A 22,238-nucleotide genomic window follows, 5' to 3' on the forward strand; every position below is an offset into this window, starting at 1 on the left:
CACGAATGAAAAAGAAATGCAGATATGTGCGTGCGTACGCAAGACAGAAATAAACAGTTTTAAAAGACACTAGTGTGTTGTTCTTACCTCCGGTTCCGGATTCCTTCAGCACCCTTTACTAAGCGAAGCAGACGCTTATCCAGACAGCACTGCGAGGAATATGATCTCCCGCCCTTTGCTGATGGATAATGTCTGCTGGAATTACCTAGTGCAGATATGTGAAGGACGGACGAGCCGCCAATTGATAAAGCTGAATATTTATCTTATTTAAAACCCTTTAAGAGGTCTAAGAACACTGTACGCTATTGACGTATGGTATACCGTAAGGGTACGCACGTTGCGTAACAATCGCTTAGCCGTAGTCGAGACGCTCGAGCGTCACGTTCGCTTACGGCCAAGGGATCACAGGCAGGCACGCTATAGGCTGCCGACTAACGTAATGATTCGCTATAGCGTTGCGGACGCTCGGGACCACGAGGAGATCACCAGCGGCGCAGACGCTCACAATGTTAAACCTTTATAACTATACCATAAAACAGTGTATTATGCAGTAAACCTTGGGGTAGAGATAGGGTGTGGATGCAACACAGTGTATCCTTATTACCTTTAAAGCGCTCTGAGAATACTTAACACTATAAGAAATACACAGATACCGTACTTAGGGTCTAACGCCTTATATGATTGTTATACTTGAAAAAAAGAATAATACAATACAAGTCATACACTACCAATATAACATAGACTACCTAACCAGATAACTACACAGGAAATACAATATCAGTACAATAACTATATAAGAGAAACGAGAGAGAAAGAGAAGAGAGAGAGAGATATGGCTCAAAATAACAAGAAAAGACAATATGATTGCGGAGAAAAACTTACGCACAAAGGGGAACGATCGCATGCGCCTCTGGACATCCAGCTCCCGATTATCAGCAATGAGAACCGTTGAAGAGTGAGAGCTGGATGTGATCGGCTTGTCTATTTATGCCCCACACACAATACAATTCAATGGTCCCTACAATCTCATTGTTTATTGGACACAGGAATTCCTCTTCGTATTATAACAAAAGGTCATAGGTTGATTCATACAGGTGGGCTGTGTCTACTTCCAACTGCTCAGGTGGGTGGGAAACTAGGTTTCCCGCCGCATGGATAAGTAAGTGCAAATGATAGTAAATGGACATAAACTTCTTATGTCCATAACTATTCGCACGAGCGATTAATCTGTTTCAAACCAACACCGGAATATTGCTAATCAAATATTCTTCCGATGGATACTAAACACCACTGTATTACTCCTGTCTGACCCTTCGTATCAAACAAAGAGGGATTTCTCTGTCCATGAACATGCTACATTAACCAAACTTTCAGATTCTATCAAAGGGACCATAATCTACAAAATACATTATATGGTGAAAATATGTAACGAAAGATTCGCCCGCTAGACGCATACAATCTCTACCGTAAATGCGCATACCGTGCGCCTGCGGGTGCCCGCAACAGCGAGTATGCGCACGCACGGGAGAGCGCACGCATGCGCAGCAGGGACACATATGAGGTGCAAATATGGCAGTGTGCATCGTGATATTTTTCTGACTTTGACAGTCTTTATTAGTTAAGAATAATTGAAGATAAGCATTTCAAATTCAAACATGTCCATTAAAACAAAACAGACCAAACACACCATTATGGTGTTTGTGCATTGAACTAATTGACCACATATACTGTACTCTTATGGATGTATATGTGGACAGCAGAATGCTGGTATAGTAATGCAGACAATGTTGTAATATTACTTGCAGCATTTGAATCATGTCGGCAATATAATGTTAAATGTGAAACTTATCGATCATGTTTAAGGTTATAATGCCAAATTATTTAAGTAACATTTTAGCCATTTATGCAATACAGAGCCAGCATTCCATAAAGTTTCTAATAAATGTTGGCAAATATGTATAATTAGTTATAATACCACTTTACAAGTTTCTCTTCTCCTGGCCTTTGCCTGTCTCCAGTTTATGGAGTTCTCCATTTCCTGTTGAAAGTGCACCAACCCAGTACTGGGCCATAATTTTTTATTGTCAAATACAGTATCATTGCGTACAGCACCACAGTATTCTTATATGAGAGCACTTTTCCATGCTATGGAAAATAGGGGTACTCTTTGTAAAATATGTCAATGCAAATTGTGATCCAAGAGATAACCACAAATATGTCATGAATAATTATGCTATTTTTTTGCGTTCTCATTGGACAATATGCTGGTAGATTACACCTACAGTGAGCCAGTATTACTTCTCACAAGCAGTTGTTTATGTCATTGTATATACATTATTTAACACACAATGGGCAGATAAAAGTCCAGACTGGCCATCTGGCACTTTGGGAAAATGAGAGAAGGGCCCATGGCCAGATGGGCCAGTCTGGCCACTTGAAAGCCCTGGGAAGCAGTGTAGCTGCTCGACTGGCATGCAATGATGGGTAGCCATGTCCCTTTTTCACATGCGTGCTTGTAGGTTAACAATGCTGGAGCCACAAACTGGCCCCAGTAAATCATTTGACAGATGTACAGTATCAAACCTCTGATGGGAATAGGTGGAGTCCCATTGCAACCAATCAGTTTCTAGCTATCATTTTAGAGATCTTACTGCATAAATTATAGCTACACAAGCTGATTGGTTACAATAGTCAAAGTCCCTGCTTGTTCTCCTTAAAAGTTTTGATAGCTCTCCCCTACTGTAATCTAAACATCTAAACAGGTCCCTCCCTCTCTCTCTCTCTCTCTCTCTCTCTCTCTCTCTCTCTCTCTCTCTCTCTCTCACACACTCCAGTGTGTTGTTTCTTGTGTAGATAAGAACAGTGTGTTGTTTCCTTTGTAGACAGAAAATGACCTTATGCTGGCCAAAATTTCAAGCAATGGGCATCATGAGATTTCAGAGTTTGTATCTGCAAAACAATGAGCCACTATTAATTAAATATATGATTGAAATACACATTATTTCAATGTTTCTAAATATAAATGTTTCTATGCCATGAAGTAACTTATTGTGGATGGTCTTGCTACACTTAGTTTTGTAATGTTCATAAAATGTTTTTATTCTTTTTGGGTCATTGAAAATAGGTAAATTTCGATCTACGTACTCTAAACACAATTATGATCAGTGGAGCACGTTAAGTAATGCTTCAATCTAACATCCTATTAACCCTAGTTTCAAACTATGCAGTAATTGTACATTTGATAGTGTTGCAAATATAATTGACCTTGTGAAATGCATTATTATGTGGACTGAGTGAAAACAAGTAATAACAAGATAACAAAGAAGATCTTCTTTGTATACTGTATGTGGATGAATTTAACACCTTTCTAGAATAATTAATGTCAGCAACTATATTGAACTTTAAATAATGCAAGCAACCAAACATATCTCATTTGTTGTTTTGCTGAACATAAATTAATGCTTGAACGATCAAAGCCACTGTTGATTTTCATCAACCATATCCTGAAAATGAACATAAATCAATACAAAATAAAAGTACACGCAGTATTAAAAAAACTCAAGGGCTTTCAACATAGAGTAATTATGCTAGTATAATTATTCAGCTGTGCAAATAATGCCATAATTTACTTACCCTACTGAGAAGCAGATTATTATAGTGTACGGAAAGAATGCAAATGAAAAAATACAATTAAATGAATTGTCCATATATTCGAGTTTTGGGAAAGAGAGACAAAACCCATTGTACATTTTTAAAAGAGGGTTATTCTGTAAGAGAAACAGGCTTAAAGTAGAGGAAACTTTGGACCACTAATCTTTTGTATATATACCCCTAAGAGTTCTTAATTCAATTAATGCTAAAAGAGTTATGAGATTCAAAAAATACATTTGTAATCTACATTTCCATATTAAATTCGATTCGTGGGCTCAAGAGTTTCTATTTTGAGTATAATTAAGATGTTTCTAATAAAAATTAGTTTTTTGTTTTTGAGTTTTTTCTTTTGGGAGGAAATATGTTTGCCAGTGTTTGCTATGGTGTAAGTTGGAGGTTTAGTAAATGCCAAATACAGGCCGCTGAAAAAAAAATGCTCAATTATCTAAGTTATTACTATTAGGATGAGCTAAGTATTAGGTACTGTTTAGTTGGCAATATGCGATCTTTTAAATATCATTTTTACATAAGAAAACAATAGATCTGTTAACGCAACCACTTATTTTGATTGGCAGAAGAGCAAATCTTGGTGTAGTCTCTATACAAATAAATTAAGCACTCATGTTCATTCATATCCCGTATCCCTAACTGACCTTCTAATAAAGTAACAATGTGCAATTTGGTCTAGAACATGACATTAGAGGAAAGGGTGGGGTCTCAGGTAGTAGAGCCCACTGGAGACTTCTCCTGAACTCCTGTGGGCCAGTCCTATCCTGCATACAAACACAATTCATGTTAGTTAAAGTTAAGACATCTTCATTTAAGTCACAGATTACCCAGCTGCTTACAGTATATCAGAGCTGATACTAGATGAATTTAGTTATAAAATCAATATGAACAAGAACTATGGGAGAACATTTTACTATTACTTAAGGCCACAGGAGGCCCTTGGAGGTAAAAGTAACAGTCATTGTTATGGAATGTGGAGCTAACATAATTAGTCAGTGAACCCTGCATTCTTCTTAGTAATACTTTTATATGTCATCCCTATTAGAATCCCCTATTTGTATAGGTATAGATTGCTCTGCTAATAATAGATCAGTGTAGCCAAGTCTACAACAATCATCAAAAATGATCAAGTAGGTTAAAATATCAGCAAGTAACAATTAGTTTTGGTTAGTTCATCATCATCAGAAATAATGAATGTGTACCATATGCTCTGTAAGGATTATGTAGATATAAAATAATGATTTGTAACTCATGTTCCTAGTTTAATCTTTTAGAAACAAGACAGTTTGATCTTCTATGATAGATGTAGGCTTTACACTATCAATCTTGTAAAGTAGAACTTCTTATTCCTCTTCATTTTCTTTTAGTACTATTTTGGTATGTAATATTTATAATTTTGCTAAATTGTATATAGTGCTGATATTATGGGCTAACATTGAAATAGTAGAGAATATAAATTGATAAGATTTTCAGAAAATAGAAATAGAAATATTACTATACAACAGTCAATAACCACATAATAAAGATAAAAATAAAAATCTCTAAAGGAAAAAAAATCTGTAATATTCAATCATTTTTAGCTGACATAAATTTGCGGTTCCTACCTGAAAATCATATTGAAAAATTCCAAAACTTTGACATTTAGGAAACTTTAGCTACTATGTTTGATCTGGTTCAAACTTTGTGTACATCATTTTAGTTCAGTACTTACAGTAAAATGTTAAATACATTTGAAATAAAAATTGCTAATGTAATATGTTTAAGTTGTTACATTTTTCAGTAGTTGAATTTCGTATTAATGGTAATAATAATAATAAGATTTTTTTTAAACAACATTTAAAAAACCCATGAGCGCTGAGCTCATGGGTTCGATTCCCATCATGACCCTAACTGTGTGGATTTTGTATATTCTTCCTGGTTTCCTCCCACAATCCAAAAATATACTGTTAGGTTAATTGCTTCCCTACAAGAAAAAATATAACCCCATTGCGGAGCTGTATGCATCCATGTGTTTAGGGCAGATTGAATGAGCCAAGTGGTTTATATCTGCCATCTAATTTTTTTGTTCTATGTTTTTCAGTTCAGTATGCAAAGCAGTATGTTTGAATAGTCCCAATGTGTTACCAAAGCTAGAAGGAAAATTTGCCTTGACCTTTATAGAGAATATTTAGTCATTCAGTCCAAAACCGAGGGGAACCTCCATGCTATATATTTACTGTACAAAGTCATACAGACATATGATAACATACTACTGTAGGTTTATTTTTTTCTAATGCCAATGAATTAACCAGTGTGTCATGACTCCCTATAAATCCACTTGACCTGAAAAGCAAACATTGACAATTGTAGAATAAAAGTTGCTATTTTGTGAGCCTAACCAATGTTTCTGAAAATGTACACTTGAGAATTAATTTTGTGACTCATGGCTCATTGACATCAGTAATTCCTAGTGGACTAATAGAATGTGCAGCAATTCCAGAGTAATTTTAAAAACTCATAGATGTGACATAAAATAGAAAGAGATATGTGCATATTGAATTGTGGAGCGCAGGATAAGTCCCCTTTCTTTAATTTGTTTTTATCATTTGTGGTGGAGGTTTTGGGAACCTTCTGAGTAAAGGGGAGTGTCCAGCTGCCCATCTTTTGCGCACTAAGATTTTCCTTATCTCTCTTGGTACATAACAGAATGTGCAGTTAGGTGTCATACTATTCAACATGGACCAATGAAAAAAAAACTCTTCTACAAGATGTTCTTTTTCGCTGGATGTACGTATCTAAATGGTTTACAAATAAAGACTGTATAGCATGACATTTTACATAAGATATCAGAAAATAATGGCAAATTTGCAAAAATGTTTATCAATAACAATCATTTAATTTTTGAAAATAAGATTTGAAGACTTAGGGGTGTATTCAATAACTGTCGGAAGCTGCTGTCTTGTCGGACAGATGGCAGCTTCCATCAGGTTTAGGTCGGAAGGGGTTCTGACTTATTCAATAAGGGGGCGTTTTTCTGACTTGTCGGAAAGCTGTCAAAATGCATGCGTCGATCCATGTGCATTGTCAGAAGCACGGCCAAACTCGACCGGTTTTAGCCCTGCTTCCGACAATGTCAATCCAACTTTTAAAAAAGTCGGGTTGCCATTGTCGAAACAGTCAAAACCTGTTGAGTTTTGAAAAAAGTCTCCAGGTGTGGGGGATGTGGCGGAGCTGATCGCCGAGCGCTTTGTTAACTGTGCTGGTGGTCCAGCCTACCAGGCAGATTGGGGCCTGCGCCTGGCTCAGGAGCCGCGGCCTCAAGTAGTGGCTGCATCCCAGAGCTCCCATCTGCACTCTGTGACCATGGTGGGAGGTGACGTCATCCTCACCCTCCTCCCTTCACCTGTACTGGGTGGCACTGAGCAGGACCCCGCTGAAGTAACTGTGGGTGCCGAGACTGAGGTGGCGGATGTATGCTCCCCCCTCCAGACTGCTGAGCTCCAGCCAGGAGGTAAAAGCAAAAGCAAAATATATCAATGCAGTCAGTATATTTTCACTAGTGCAGTGGTTCCCAAACTGTTTTGAGTCATGGAGCCCTAGAGTATCAGAACTTTTTTCATGCCACCGCTAGGCCACAAGTTTCTTATTGCAAAAATCAGAACAAAACATTCAATTACGTAAATTGTATTTATATGTCATCCTTAGGTTCAGTTATGTGGTGAGGGACTGGATTTTCTTCTGTTTATCCACATATTTTATGATTGGCAGCCACCAGCACTGGTTTTGTCTATTATATTAACCATAAATAATTTGAATTGGCCGACGACCACCAACACAGTGCACCCTTGCAAGTACCCTGAGGCACCCCAGGGTGCCCAGGCACACAGTTTGAGAACCACTGCACTAGTGGTCAATATGATGTATTTTCTGATGCTTCTCTGCACTAGTAACTTGGACTCCATAAAATCTCTCCAACTCAAGGCTGTTGTAACCAGGACTCTAACTCATGTTTAAAATGTATGTATTATTATTTTTATTGATTTATAGCAATTTATTTCATAGCCCATACATGTTTGCATGAATCAAACAACTGTAGAGGTTTAATAAATGAAAAAATCCCAGATTCATTAGTGTCTCCTGTAAGTAAATAATCTGTGTCCACATAATTACAGTTTTGTGACCATCATTATGTGTTATGTGTTACTCAAATCCAAACTAGGTATGTGGTTGACTGACAGCACCATGCCTGTACTGTATTGATCATACAAACAAATGATCCTAACTCACTTCTCTAATCACATGTACCACATATTTTATGTAAGTCACATTTTTATGTCATACAAGTTAACTTACAGTATGTGGGCCATACATTAGTTTCACAAATTCCTGATTCTCTATATACAATCTGATCCTTTGATTGGTGACCAAAGCCACTGATTGGCAGACAATGATGATCAGTCATCTGTAAGGGACTCAGGGAAATTCAGCATGTTTAAAATTCCTGACTCACCAATCCTGATCCTAATTTGGGGAGAAATTGGGGCACTATATCATGATATGCAAACCCTATTACAGCAATTCCACTATAATTCAAACCCTACCTGTCTGGGTGTGAAAATAGCAATCACTTTTATTTATACTTTATATGAAATTACAACTTCAACTTAAGCAACCATCAGAACTGTCAAGTGAAGATCCTTTAATAACAAATATCAAAATCTTCTTATACATCTAATGTTTTCATTAAGATAGTATCCTATATTGTAGAAGAGGTGTTTTTTTTCTAAATAAAAGTATTTTATATATATATATATATATATATATATATACATATATACACTTTACTAAAGTGTATTCCTCTTCGATCTTTTGTAAATACCTTTTAGTTCTTTGGATTACATTGATTGTTCCCACATCTTGGAAATATGTAGCATAATCTTCCATTATATTTAGAACCTACTTCAGTGCATGTCATTTTCACTTTGAGTCACACATAAAATAAATATATCACTGTAAGCATAGTTAAACAAATATGTAATATCTTCTCTTATATTTATTATATAACAGTGTTGTTCAATCAACAGACAGGATATTTTGCTAAATACTTATAGACAGCAAGTAAACTTTCAAGTTGTACATTTTTGCACAGATTTTTTCTTTCAGGGGGAGAAAGATCAAATTTCTCTTCAGAAATAAAAAACCTGTAAATGAATATTAATATTTATATGACAAATCAACAGGTTACTTCTTTAAAGACCCTTTCATTTTTTTGCTTACTTTTGCATCTAACATCAACATCAAAAAAAGAATAGTATCTATAGAAAAGAAATATTTTTTTATTTTTGACTATAAGTATAATTGAAAATTGTACATGTTAAATAAAATGTGAAATATGTTATTATGTATAAGATAGAATTACTACACAAACAACTTGCAACTGGGAGCAAAGCAAAACAAAAATTGTATAACAACAATAAAAGTAAAATACTGTACTCCAAATATTAATTCAATACTTTAAGTCAGTTTAATGTCAGTGAAATTTAAAAGGAAAACATTTTAACTGAGCAAACTAAAACTGTATGGGATATGTATGATATAGCATTCATAACTGTGCTTTATTAAAGTCGTTTTAAATGTACACATAATTAAATGATTAAGACAAAGGTGCCCTAGCTGATTTCTATTTTACAATATAAACTCACAGTATATAATGTCTAAAAATCCCCAAATCTTGGGCACCCCCGTAGGTTACATATGCCAGGTTCTTTTTGATTAGGTTAATGAGTTATCTTCCTGCCCTGCTATTATTTAATATGAATAATACATAAAAGCTAGATCTCCTTTAATTATTCAGTTGCCCAATCTTGGATTTGATTTCCTACATGGCTCCATGGCTAGGGAACACTTGTCTAATTTTTTTTTTTGTTCAGTGACATCAACTTTACATGTTCATTTTCAGGATCATAAAATATCTAGAAGGAAATGGGAGTGGGTCACAAATGAATTTTGAAAAAATAGTAATAAATAAAAATAATATAAAGCATTGTTGCATATAGTTTTTCAATATTACAATGTTAAAAGGCAATCCAACACTTTATTTAAAAACAATCCCAAATACTGAACCCTTAAAAAAAACTTACATCCCCATGGGTATCAGTTGAATATTGACTTTTTTTTTAAAGCAATAGCAATGACAAATTTTCTCTAAAATGAAACATAAATTTCTGAGTGTAATAAAATAACTTTATCAAACAAAACAATAACAGTTATAATGCTACGTCACAAAAAATATTTATGCGTAGATTTTCTGTCTCTATACAATATTTTATTCCCTATAAACAGGTCACCAATTCCTTATTTCTGCTGTTATTCAAAGAAATCACTTAGCTTCAGTTTCAATGGAAGTCTTCCACTTCATCTCATGGCACATATTGGTATTATTGGCACAGGTTCAAAAATCACAGTCCAAATCCAAAAATTCATATGGTCAGTCCTTTGTTTAAGAATTTCTTCTAGTCATTGAAATTTAAATATATTTTTTTTCATTTGTCTTTTATCCAAAAACAAACAAAAGCAAAACTTATTCTTTGAAGGAAAAAAATTACAGCGTCTGTATGTTTTACATTTTTTTTTATAAAAATATATTTGTCCAGTAGAGTTCTGCTCTCTCAGTCCCAATGGTAAACAAAATAGTAGACACCTGTTAGATTTTTTACAGGTTCACTAATGGAATCCTGAAGGAAAATAAGAAAAATAAACACAATATTAAAATAAAACATGATTTAATGTTGGTATAATTGCACATTTTGTATTAAATGTATATGTATAAACTATATATATATCCAATTTTTCTTGAAGTCTCAATCATTATTTTATTAAGTTATGTTCAAGATAGATAGATAGATAGATAGATAGATAGATAGATAGATATGTAGTAGAGTCCATTGCTAGAAAAAGTATGTACTGTATATATTTATTTTTGTCTTCTAAGTATCTTAAAATCTTGCTATCAAAAGTCATTAAACTGTTTTATAGATTAAAGCAGTATCCAATTAGCTGTGGTTATTTACCATGGCTAATTAATTCACCCGGGGCTATCCAATTATCCCTGAGGCTGGCACTTATCAGGGATTTTGTTTCACCTGCTTCAGGCAGGTGAAAAGAAATTCCCAATAAGTATGCATTTTTTCTACAATCACTACCGCAAAAACACATAGGTTTGCAGGTTTTCACAGATCCTATGTGTTTTCACGTAAAAACTGGTAATTTTTTTTATTCAAACAAAATGGGCTATAATTGCCCAATGACCTGCGGTGAAAAACAGCAATAACAGCCAATTGTTTTCAGTGTGAAAAATTACCCTGGCTAATAGGATACCCCCCCCCCCCCCATAATTTATAAAGTAATGTTCCCTCTTTACTTATGAGTAAAAAATAAAAGCATTTAGAGTGAATTAGCTAAGAATTGTTTTGCAGCAAAAACATGGTGCTTGAACTGTAATAATAATAATAATAATAATAATAATAACAACAACTATGTAAATGACACATTTTCAAGAACAGGCCAAAAGATCTGCTTTATAACATAAAGTATCCCAGTCCTCATGCTCTGTACCAAAGCACTACATACAGTATACACACAGAGTAATATAATTACTAGAGATGTGTGCGGACCCCATGTTTGTGCTTTGTGTTCATATTATTGTGATTTGTGTTCATCATTGTGTTTTGTTTTTTGGCAAAACCACCCTCAAGTTTTTTGGTTTGGGTTTGGCTTTTGGTTTGGTTTTGAAATAATCTACTATATAAAAGCGAAAATCTGTCCTTCTGTCTTTCTATACAAATCCACAGTTTACAAGCGAAGATCGTGAAATTTGACATACAAACGTATTAAAACACGGTGGAGGCAACTAAAACAATTAGAAATCCCTAGTACCCCTTGGGGGGGCAGCAGCACAGAGTATATCAGGAGACAGCATAACTCCGGAATTGCTGGAGCAGTGTACTCAAACATTGGTACACATATGCCATACAATCTGGAAACAAACACGGTGGGGATCAGACACCCCTAGCACTCCTAGGGGTGGGACAGCAGCACAGAGTATGTCAGCAGATAACATAACTTTGGAAAGCCTGGAGCGATTTACACCGAACTTGGAACACATGACTTACAATCTGGGAACAAACTCTGTGAGGGTTAGACACCCCTAGCACTCCTAGGGGTGGGACAGCAGCACAGAGTATGTCAGCAGACAGCATAACTTTGGAAGGCCTGGAGCAATTTACACCGAACTTAGTACACATCTGACTTACAATCTGGGAACAAACTCTGTGCAGGTTAGACACCCCTTGGGGTGGTAAAGCAGCACAGAGTATTTCAGGAGACAACATAACTCCTAAATGCCTGGACCTATTTACAACAAACTTGGTACACATATGACTTACAAGCTGGGAACAAACACTGTGGGAGTAAGACACCCCTAGCACTCCTGCAGGTGAGGCCAGCAGCACAGACTATATCAGGACATGCATGATATGTCAGTGATGACAGGGCTACATGTGACAGGGCCAGTGACATGATGTGAGGAGGGGAATGCAGGTAGCACAAACCCACGCACCAAGAGTTATCTAGTGGAAGTTGCACGGTCCCCCAGCAGCAGAGATTATATCAGGAGATACATAATGTGCTGCGCTATATAAGAAACTGTAAAAATGTTTATAATTTGACAGGGCTACTGACATGAAGTGAGGAGGGGAATGGGGGCAGCAGGAAGCCACAGACTGAGAGTTGTTTAGTGGGAAGAGCAGGGTCCCTTGGGGGGCCAAAATGGGGTCCGGCCACTACACAAAGTGCATCAGCGAAGCAAGATATGCCTATATACTAGATCTCCAACCAACGTAAATTAACGAACAACTATCATTGTAATTTACCATCCTCATCCCTTAGCAAAGCACGGGTATTCAGCTATCTACAGTGTTATTTATACTGTGTATTTAATATTTAAATTAATTTTTGTAAACAGACATTCTTAAAATCCCGGGCAACGCCGGGTACTCCAGCTAGTTTAAAATAAATAAACATTGATAAACACTGACAAACATTGATTTAAAATTTTTTTATAAAATTCAATAAAACAGCTAAAACCATGTAATTTGGACATGTTTAGATGTAGTCCAAAACCCAAGTTTAGTTTACAAATACAAGTTCCAAACTGACAACAAACCCGAGCAGGGACTCGGTTCCAATCAGATCCCCAAAGTGACAGACAAAAATCAGCGCTAGGGATGATTAGGGCTAGTAAACACTTTAAGGCAATGTTTATATAGTAATTACTAACACACCAATCTTAAAGCGGCTGCTAAAAAGGGAATACTCAACCCTTATAACAACACAAGACAAACTGACACCCAACAGCGCTAATAAAAAAGTGTGTACACTTTAATGAAAACAATTAAAACAATTAAAACTAAGTGTGCAGGTACCGGACAGTTTTAAATAAACCAGCTATATGCGCATATAGAATAATGTATAGGCATAACAAATTAAAACTGTTAATTACAATATCTGGTTAGTAATCATGCACATATGGTTCGTTAGTCCTAATGATTATGGACTTCATGCAGTTATAATCAGCTGTTTTAGTAACTTTTTCAGTGCACTGAGATTAATCAGCTTCTTAGTCCAATTTTTGTGTTAGAACAATGTTAGTTGAAAATGAATGAAGACAAAGTTTGCAATCAAAGATATTTGAAGCAATGGAACACATCTGTATTTAGATATGAGATCTCATTTCTGCCCATTTGGTAGCCGGGTTAACAAACTAGGTGATATCTAAATACCGATGTGTTCCATTGCTTCAAATATCTTTGAAGCATGAAGTCCATAATCATTAGGACTAACGAACCATATGTGCATGATTACTAACCAGATATTGTAATTAACAGTTTTAATTTGTTATGCCAATACATTATTCTATATGCGCATATAGCTTGTTTATTTAAAACTGGCCAATACCTGCACACTTAGTTTTAATTGTTTTAATTGTTTTCATTAAAGTGTACACACTTTTTTATTAGCGCTGTTGGGTGTCAGATCTCCAAAGTGATTCCGAAATGGGACTCGATTCATCTATGACCCCATAAGTTTGGGTGTGTTCGTATTTATGAAAATCAAACTGCACATCTCCAATAATTACCCTAACACTATTATACTCTATGAATAATTTCATATCACGTCATATCATATCATATCACATTTACAGTGACTAACACACATACCTAGAGTACAGATACACATGCAAATACACACAGTACACAAAACACTTGCATGCAAACACAGAGTACTACTGTATTTATAGACTTTATATTGAAGATTTAGTTCTTTCACTACTGAACAACTACCAGGTCACATTGCTAGTTTTATCAATAAAAGTAAATACAAAAGCACATTATTATTATTAACAAAAAAATACTGAACAAATCGATTTTGGTGATTGTCACTACAATACATATTTATTAACCAAACATAAATCAATATCATCAACATGTATTATGGCTTTGTCGACTGATCTCCAACATTCTACTCAGTAATAGTGAATAATTAACTGGAGAAAGTAATCCAGCCCAACTCTAACTGTTCTACTTAAAAAAATATGTTTCTAGAAGGTTGTCCATGTTTGGATCTGCCTTTATAAGTGAAACATACATAATAGCAAAAATATGGGTTATTACTAGTGATGAGCGGGTTCGGTTTCTCGGAAACCGAAACCCCCCGAACTTCACCCTTTTTACACGGGTTCGAGCCATACTCGGATTCTCCCGTATGGCTCGGGTAACCCGAGCGCGCCCGAACGTCATCATCCCGCTGTCGGATTCTCGCCAGATTCGGATTCTATATAAGCAGCCGCGCGTCACCGCCATTTTCACTCGTGCATTGGAAATGTTAGGGAGAGGACGTGGCTGGCGTCCTCTCCGTTATTGTTGAACTTGATTGTGCACTATTGCTTAATTGTGGGGAGGGCTGGGGACCAGCTGTATACTATAGGAGGAGTACAGTGCAGACTTTTGCTGATCAGTGACCACCAGTTATCCATTCTCTGCCTGAAAAAAACGCTCCATATCTGTGCTCAGTGTGCTGCATATATCTGTGCTCACACTGCTTAATTGTGGGGACTGGGGAGCAGCTGTATTATATAGCAGTACAGTGCAGAGTTTTGCTGACAGTGACCACCAGTATACGTTGTCTGCCTGAAAAACACTCCATATCTGTGCTCAGTGTGCTGCTTTATTGTGGGGACTGGGGACCACCAGTATAATATTTTATAGGAGGAGTACAGTGCAGAGTTTTGCTGACCAGTGACCACCAGTATATAATATATAGCATTACGGTACAGTAGGCCACTGCTGTACCTACCTCTGTGTAGTCATTAAGTATACTATCCATCTAGATTCTATACCTGTGGTGCATTTCAGTTGTGCAGTTTGCTGACACAGTGACCACCAGTATATATAGCAGTACGGTACGGAAGGCCACTGCTGTACCTACCTCTGTGTCGTCATTAAGTATACTATCCATCTACATTCTATACCTGTGGTGCATTTTAGTTTTGCAGTTTGCTGACACAGTGACCACCAGTATACTATATATAGCAGTACAGTACGGAAGGCCACTGCTGTACCTACCTCTGTGTCGTCATTAAGTATACTATCCATCTACATTCTATACCTGTGGTGCATTTTAGTTTTGCAGTTTGCTGACACAGTGACCACCGGTATACTATATATAGCAGTACGGTACGGAAGGCCACTGCTGTACCTACCTCTGTGTCGTCATTAAGTATACTATCCATCTACATTCTATACCTGTGGTGCATTTTACTTTTGCAGTTTGCTGACAGTGACCACCAGTATATATAGCAGTACGGTACGGAAGGCCACTGCTCTACCTACCTCTGTGTCGTCAAGTATACTATCCATCCATACCTGTGGTGCATTTCAGTTGTGCGCAGTATATATAGTAGTAGGCCATTGCTATTGATAGTTACTGGCATATAATTCCACACATTAAAAAATGGAGAACAAAAATGTGGAGGTTAAAATAGGGAAAGATCAAGATCCACTTCAACCTCGTGCTGAAGCTGCAGCCACTAGTCATGGCCGAGACGATGAAATACCATCAACGTCGTCTGCCAAGGCCGATGCCCAATGTCATAGTAGAGAGCATGTAAAATCCAAAAAACAAAAGTTCAGTAAAATGACCCAAAAATCAAAATTAAAAGCGTCTGAGGAGAAGCGTAAACTTGCCAATATGCCATTTACGACACGGAGTGGCAAGGAACGGCTGAGGCCCTGGCCTATGTTCATGGCTAGTGGTTCAGCTTCACATGAGGATGGAAGCACTCATCCTCTCGCTAGAAAAATGAAAAGACTTAAGCTGGCAAAAGCACAGCAAAGAACTGTGCGTTCTTCTAAATCACAAATACCCAAGGAGAGTCCAATTGTGTCGGTTGCGATGCCTGACCTTCCCAACACTAGACGGGAAGAGCTTGCGCCTTCCACCATTTGCACGCCCCCTGCAAGTGCTGGAAGGAGCAACCGCAGTCCAGTTCCTGATAGTCAAATTGAAGATGTCACTGTTGAAGTACACCAGGATGAGGATATGGGTGTTGCTGGCGCTGGGGAGGAAATTGACAAGGAGGATTCTGATGGTGAGGTGGTTTGTTTAAGTCAGGCACCCGGGGAGACACCTGTTGTCCGTGGGACGAATATGGCCATTGACATGCCCGGTCAAAATACAAAAAAAATCAGCTCTTCGGTGTGGAATTATTTTAACACAAATGCGGACAACAGGTGTCAAGCCGTGTGTTGCCTTTGTCAAGCTGTAATAAGTAGGGGTAAGGACGTTAACCACCTCGGAACATCCTCCCTTATACGTCACCTGTAGCGCATTCATCATAAGTCAGTGACAAGTTCAAAAACTTTGGGTGACAGCGGAAGCAGTCCACTGACCACTAAATCCCTTCCTCTTGTAACCAAGCTCCTGCAAACCACACCACCAACTCCCTCAGTGTCAATTTCCTCCTTACCCAGGAAAGCCAATAGTCCTGCAGGCCATGTCACTGGCAAGTCTGACGAGTCCTCTCCTGCCTGGGATTCCTCCGATGCATCCTTGAGTGTAACGCCTACTGCTGCTGGCGCTGCTGTTGTTGCTGCTGCTGAGAGTCGATCGTCATCCCAGAGGGGAAGTCGGAAGACCACTTGTACTACTTCCAGTAAGCAATTGACTGTCCAACAGTCCTTTGCGAGGAAGATGAAATATCACAGCAGTCATCCTACTGCAAAGTAGATAACTCAGGCCTTGGCAGCCTGGGTGGTGAGAAACGTGGTTCCGGTATCCACCGTTAATTCAGAGGCAACTAGAGACTTGATTGAGGTACTGTGTCCCCGGTACCAAATACCATCTAGGTTCCATTTCTCTAGGCAGGCGATACCGAAAATGTACACAGACCTCATAAAAAGACTCACCAGTGTCCTAAAAAATGCAGTTGTACCCAATGTCCACTTAACCACGGACATGTGGACAAGTGGAGCAGGGCAGACTCAGGACTATATGACTGTGACAGCCCACTGGGTAGATGTATTGCCTCCCGCAGCAAGAACAGCAGCGGCGGCACCAGTAGCAGCATCTCGCAAACGCCAACTAGTTCCTAGGCAGGCTACGCTTTGTATCACCACTTTCCAGAAGAGGCACACAGCTGACAACCTCTTACGGAAACTGAGGAAGATCATCGCAGAATGGCTTACCCCAATTGGACTCTCCTGGGGATTTGTGACATCGGACAACGCCAGCAATATTGTGCGTGCATTACATCTGGGCAAATTCCAGCACGTCCCATGTTTTGCACATACATTGAATTTGGTGGTGCAGAATTATTTAAAAAACGACAGGGGCGTGCAAGAGATGCTGTCGGTGGCCCGAAGAATTGCAGGCCACTTTCGGCATTCAGCCACCGCGTACAGAAGACTGGAGCACCACCAAACAGTCCTGAACCTGCCCTGTCATCATCTGAAGCAAGAGGTGGTAACGAGGTGGAATTCAACCCTTATATGCTTCAGAGGATGGAGGAGCAGCAAAAGGCCATTCAAGCCTATACATCTGCCCACGATATAGGCAAAGGAGGGGGAAGGCACCTGACTCAAGCGCAGTGGAGAATGATTTCAACGTTGTGCAAGGTTCTGCAACCCTTTGAACTTGCCACACGTGAAGTCAGTTCAGACACTGCCAGCCTGAGTCAGGTCATTCCCCTCATCAGGCTTTTGCAGAAGAAGCTGGAGACATTGAAGGAGGAGCTAAAACAGAGCGATTCCGCTAGGCATGTGGTACTTGTGGATGGAGCCCTTAATTCGCTTAACCAGGATTCACGGGTGGTCAATCTGTTGAAATCAGAGCACTACATTTTGGCCACCGTGCTCGATCCTAGATTTAAAACCTATGTTGTATCTCTCTTTCCGGCAGACACAAGTCTGCAGAGGTTCAAAGACCTGCTGGTAAGTAAATTGTCAAGTCAAGCGGAACGTGACCCGTCAACATCTCCTCCTTCACATTCTCCCGCAACTGGGGGTGCGAGGAAAAGGCTAAGAATTCCGAGCCCACCCGCTGGCGGTGATGCAGGGCAGTCTGGAGCGAGTGCTGACATCTGGTCCGGACTGAAGGACCTGCCAACGATTACTGACATGTCGTCTACTGTCACTTCATATGATTCTCTCACCATTGAAAGAATGGTGGAGGATTATATGAGTGACCGCATCCAAGTAGGCACGTCAGACAGTCCGTACGTATACTGGCAGGAAAAAGAGGCAATTTGGAGGCCCTTGCACAAACTGGCTTTATTCTACCTAAGTTGCCCTCCCTCCAGTGTGTACTCCGATAGAGTGTTTAGTGCAGCCGCTCACCTTGTCAGCAATCGGCGTACAAGGATACTTCCAGAAAATGTGGAGAAGATGATGTTCATCAAAATGAATTATAATCAATTCCTCCGTGGAGACATTCACCAGCAGCAATTGCCTCCACAAAGTACACAGGGACCTGAGATGGTGGATTCCAGTGGGGACGAATTAATAATCTGTGAGGAGGGGGATGTACACAGTGAAAGGGGTGAGGAATCGGAGGATGATGATGAGGTGGACATCTTGCCTCTGTAGAGCCAGTTTGTGCAAGGAGAGATTGATTGCTTCTTTTTTTGGTGGGGGCCCAAACCAACCAGTCATTTTAGTCACAGTCGTGTGGCAGACCCTGTCGCTGAAATGATGGGTTCGTTAAAGTGTGCATGTCCTGTTTATACAACATAAGGGTGGGTGGGAGGGCCCAAGGACAATTCCATCTTGCACCTCTTTTTTCTTTCATTTTTCTTTGCATCATGTGCTGTTTGGGGACTATTTTTTTGAAGTGCCATCCTGTCTGACACTGCAGTGCCACTCCTAGATGGGCCAGGTGTTTGTGTTGGCCACTTGTGTCGCTTAGCTTAGTCACACAGCGACCTTGGTGCGCCTCTTTTTTTCTTTGCATCATGTGCTGTTTGGGGACAATTTTTTTGAAGTGCCATCCTGCCTGACACTGCAGTGCCACTCCTAGATAGGCCAGGTGTTTGTGTCGGCCACTTGTGTCACTTAGCTTAGTCACACAGCGACCTTGGTGCGCCTCTTTTTTTCTTTGCATCATGTGCTGTTTGGGGACAATTTTTTTGAAGTGCCATCCTGCCTGACACTGCAGTGCCACTCCTAGATGGGCCAGGTGTTTGTGTCGGCCACTTGTGTCGCTTAGCTTAGCCATCCAGCGACCTCGGTGTAAATTTTAGGACTAAAAATAATATTGTGAGGTGTGAGGTGTTCAGAATAGACTGGAAATGAGTGGAAATTATGGTTATTGAGGTTAATAATACTATGGGATCAAAATGACCCCCAAATTCTATGATTTAAGCTGTATTTTAGGGTTTTTTGTAAAAAACACCCAAATACAAAACACACCCGAATCCGACAAAAAAAATTCGGTGAGGTTTTGCCAAAACGCGTCCGAATCCAAAACACGGCCGCGGAACCGAATCCAAAACCAAAACACAAAACCCGAAAAATGTCCGGTGCACATCACTAGTTATTACATGACCCCAGGAACCAGCTAGAACTCAACAGTGTTCATTTCTTCCTGCAGCAAAGCACTACAAGCTGTGCTTATATTTTCCAGAGCACTATTAAGATTCTATGGGGGTTTGGGTTGATCTGGTTCTTGGTGGAAGTCAGGGGGGGGGGGCATTTATATAGAAAATAAAATAAAAATATTTATATATATATATATATATATATATATACATACACACACACACACACACACACACACACACACACACACATTTATTCATTTATTTATTGATGTTGTGAGGATAAGTGAGGCTGCTATGGTGAGTGCTGAATTTTCTGTTTGTATATATTTAAGTAGGTGGCCATGGGCTACATGCACCCCACCCTATGAATGGTGAGTACAGTTATTGCACCCCGTTTCTGGGGTGGCGAGTGCTGTGGTGTTATATTTGTCTGTGTATATATATATATATATATATATATATATATAGTCCTCCACAATAGCAGCTCTCCAAGCTTTTGAGAAATAACTCCAATCACAGCCAGTGTGTAGCGGTCCATAGGTGGATATATATATATATATATATATATATATATATAGAAAAAATCCAAGAATAACCACACAGGTGATTGTACCCAGAAATACCAGCACACAGCTTAGATGCAAAAGAAGAAGTTTTACTTGTCCAGAAAAGTCATTTAAAAAGGCAACAAGCATATAGCACACATGATGGTAGCAGCATGAATAGATCAATGAGTACTTATCATTCCTTCCGACAGCTGTTTCGACTATCTTCATCATGGGAATAGATAAAGTGACATGGTGCTGTACACTGCCATCCGCAGTGTCTGGTTCCAAAGTGACGTGTGCCTGAAAAGCTTAGCCCATGAGTGTATTAAATAGTGTGTGAAATACTTACCTGTAAGCTGTCTCACCTGTTCCCCGTCACACGTGGACATCAGCTGCGTTACATCCAAGCAGCACGGCATGCCGTGAACCGGAAGTGACGTGCAGGGGAGGGTATTAACCGCTGCACATCGTCAGTGACCAAACGATGGAGCCGGGACCTGTCCATCCTGCACGGAGACATAAGTCTCCGTAACTGTGTCCTGGTGTGAAGAATCACCCTCGGGCCGCGCGTCACTTCTAACGCGTTACCCGTGGCAACCAACAGGTCGTGCTTAAAACAGTCCGGGTAAACGAACACACCCGGAACTGAAGAAGCATCAGACCTGTTTCCGGGGACAAGGGGAGAGGCGCACAGGCAAAGAAAAACAGTGTAAGATAACATTGAACTAATAAAAATGAATAAAAATGAAAATAAATTAGATGCACACTTACATCCTGATGATGAATCTACTGATAATAAAGCATGTCTATGGCCAGTCATAAATGATTTAACAATGGATTGAACTGAATTTAAATCTGTCACTGACTACATTCTTAGTTATTATACATAAATCATGCCTTATAACAAAGCCCCAATTTATAGGCCTTTCAGTAAGTAGGTATATAAATCAACTAAAGTGTGCATATAAGCATAAACAGTTAATCTAATTAATAAACAAATAAACAAAAAATACATAGATAAGACAATGGATCCGGATGCAGAGTCATCAGGCTCACATGTGTTCACGTACATAAAAAATGTGAAGTGAAAAAAATGTAAATATAAAAAAAGAAAAGAAAAAAATATATTTATTTATAAAAAAGGTACCAACGAGAATTCCTCATTAAGTCCCAATGGTGAAAGGGAAAATAATCGTCGGATCCAGCGGCATTCCTGTTGTAATAGCAGCTTATGCCGGTCACCACCCCTCTTCAATGGTGGTATGTGGTCAATGGGCATGAATAAAAGATCTTTAATGTGGTGACCTTGATGAACGAAGTGTTTAGCAACTGGCGGAGTGGAATTTTCAATTTTGATGAACGCTTTCTTAATTGATGACCGGTGCAAGGCCATCCGTTCTTTGAGCATTCTAATAGTCTTTCCGACATATAGTTTCTTGCAGGGGCATTGGATCACGTAAACGACATATTTGGTCTCACATGTCATTCGATGTTTCAGTCGAAAAGTGTCTCCCCTAGTTGGATGGACGAACGTGCTACCTGTGTGCATATGCTTGCAATTAACACAGGAGCCACATTTGTGTGCTCCTGGTTTCAATTTTAGCCAACCATTGCCTTGTTGCGACATTGGTGCTATATCAGAATAGGTGATCTGATCCTTGAGATTTGGACTACGTTTGTAGCTAAATAATGGTAAGCTGTCACAGAATTTTCCCATAGTCGAATCTGCCTGTAAAATATGCCAATGCTTGGAGATCGCACGTCTCATGGCACCAGAGGCGACAGAATATGTGCTGGAAAAGACCAATCGTCCAATCTCTGGATCTTTGTTCTTGGATCTTAATACGTCTGAACGTTCCATCTGGAGACATCTCGTGATCGCTCCTTGTATCTCAGTC

General features: G+C 38.9%; 1 protein-coding gene across 2 annotated transcripts in view; it reads right to left on the reverse strand.

Moving 5' to 3' along the window:
* Positions 1-8,623: 8,623 nt before the first annotated feature.
* Positions 8,624-22,238, reverse strand: part of AJAP1 (adherens junctions associated protein 1) — a 403,432-nt gene continuing 389,817 nt past the window's right edge. The window contains exon 5 of one of the 2 annotated variants that reach the window (XM_063943453.1): positions 8,624-10,373. In XM_063943453.1, the coding sequence (XP_063799523.1) occupies positions 10,352-10,373 (22 nt within the window). In that variant the 3' untranslated portion in view covers positions 8,624-10,351. The remainder of the gene's footprint in view (positions 10,374-22,238) is intronic. The other variant, XM_063943450.1, reaches the window with a different exon arrangement.

The sequence above is a fragment of the Pseudophryne corroboree genome, chromosome 10 (assembly GCF_028390025.1).
Source record: "Pseudophryne corroboree isolate aPseCor3 chromosome 10, aPseCor3.hap2, whole genome shotgun sequence".
NCBI lineage: Eukaryota > Metazoa > Chordata > Amphibia > Anura > Myobatrachidae > Pseudophryne > Pseudophryne corroboree.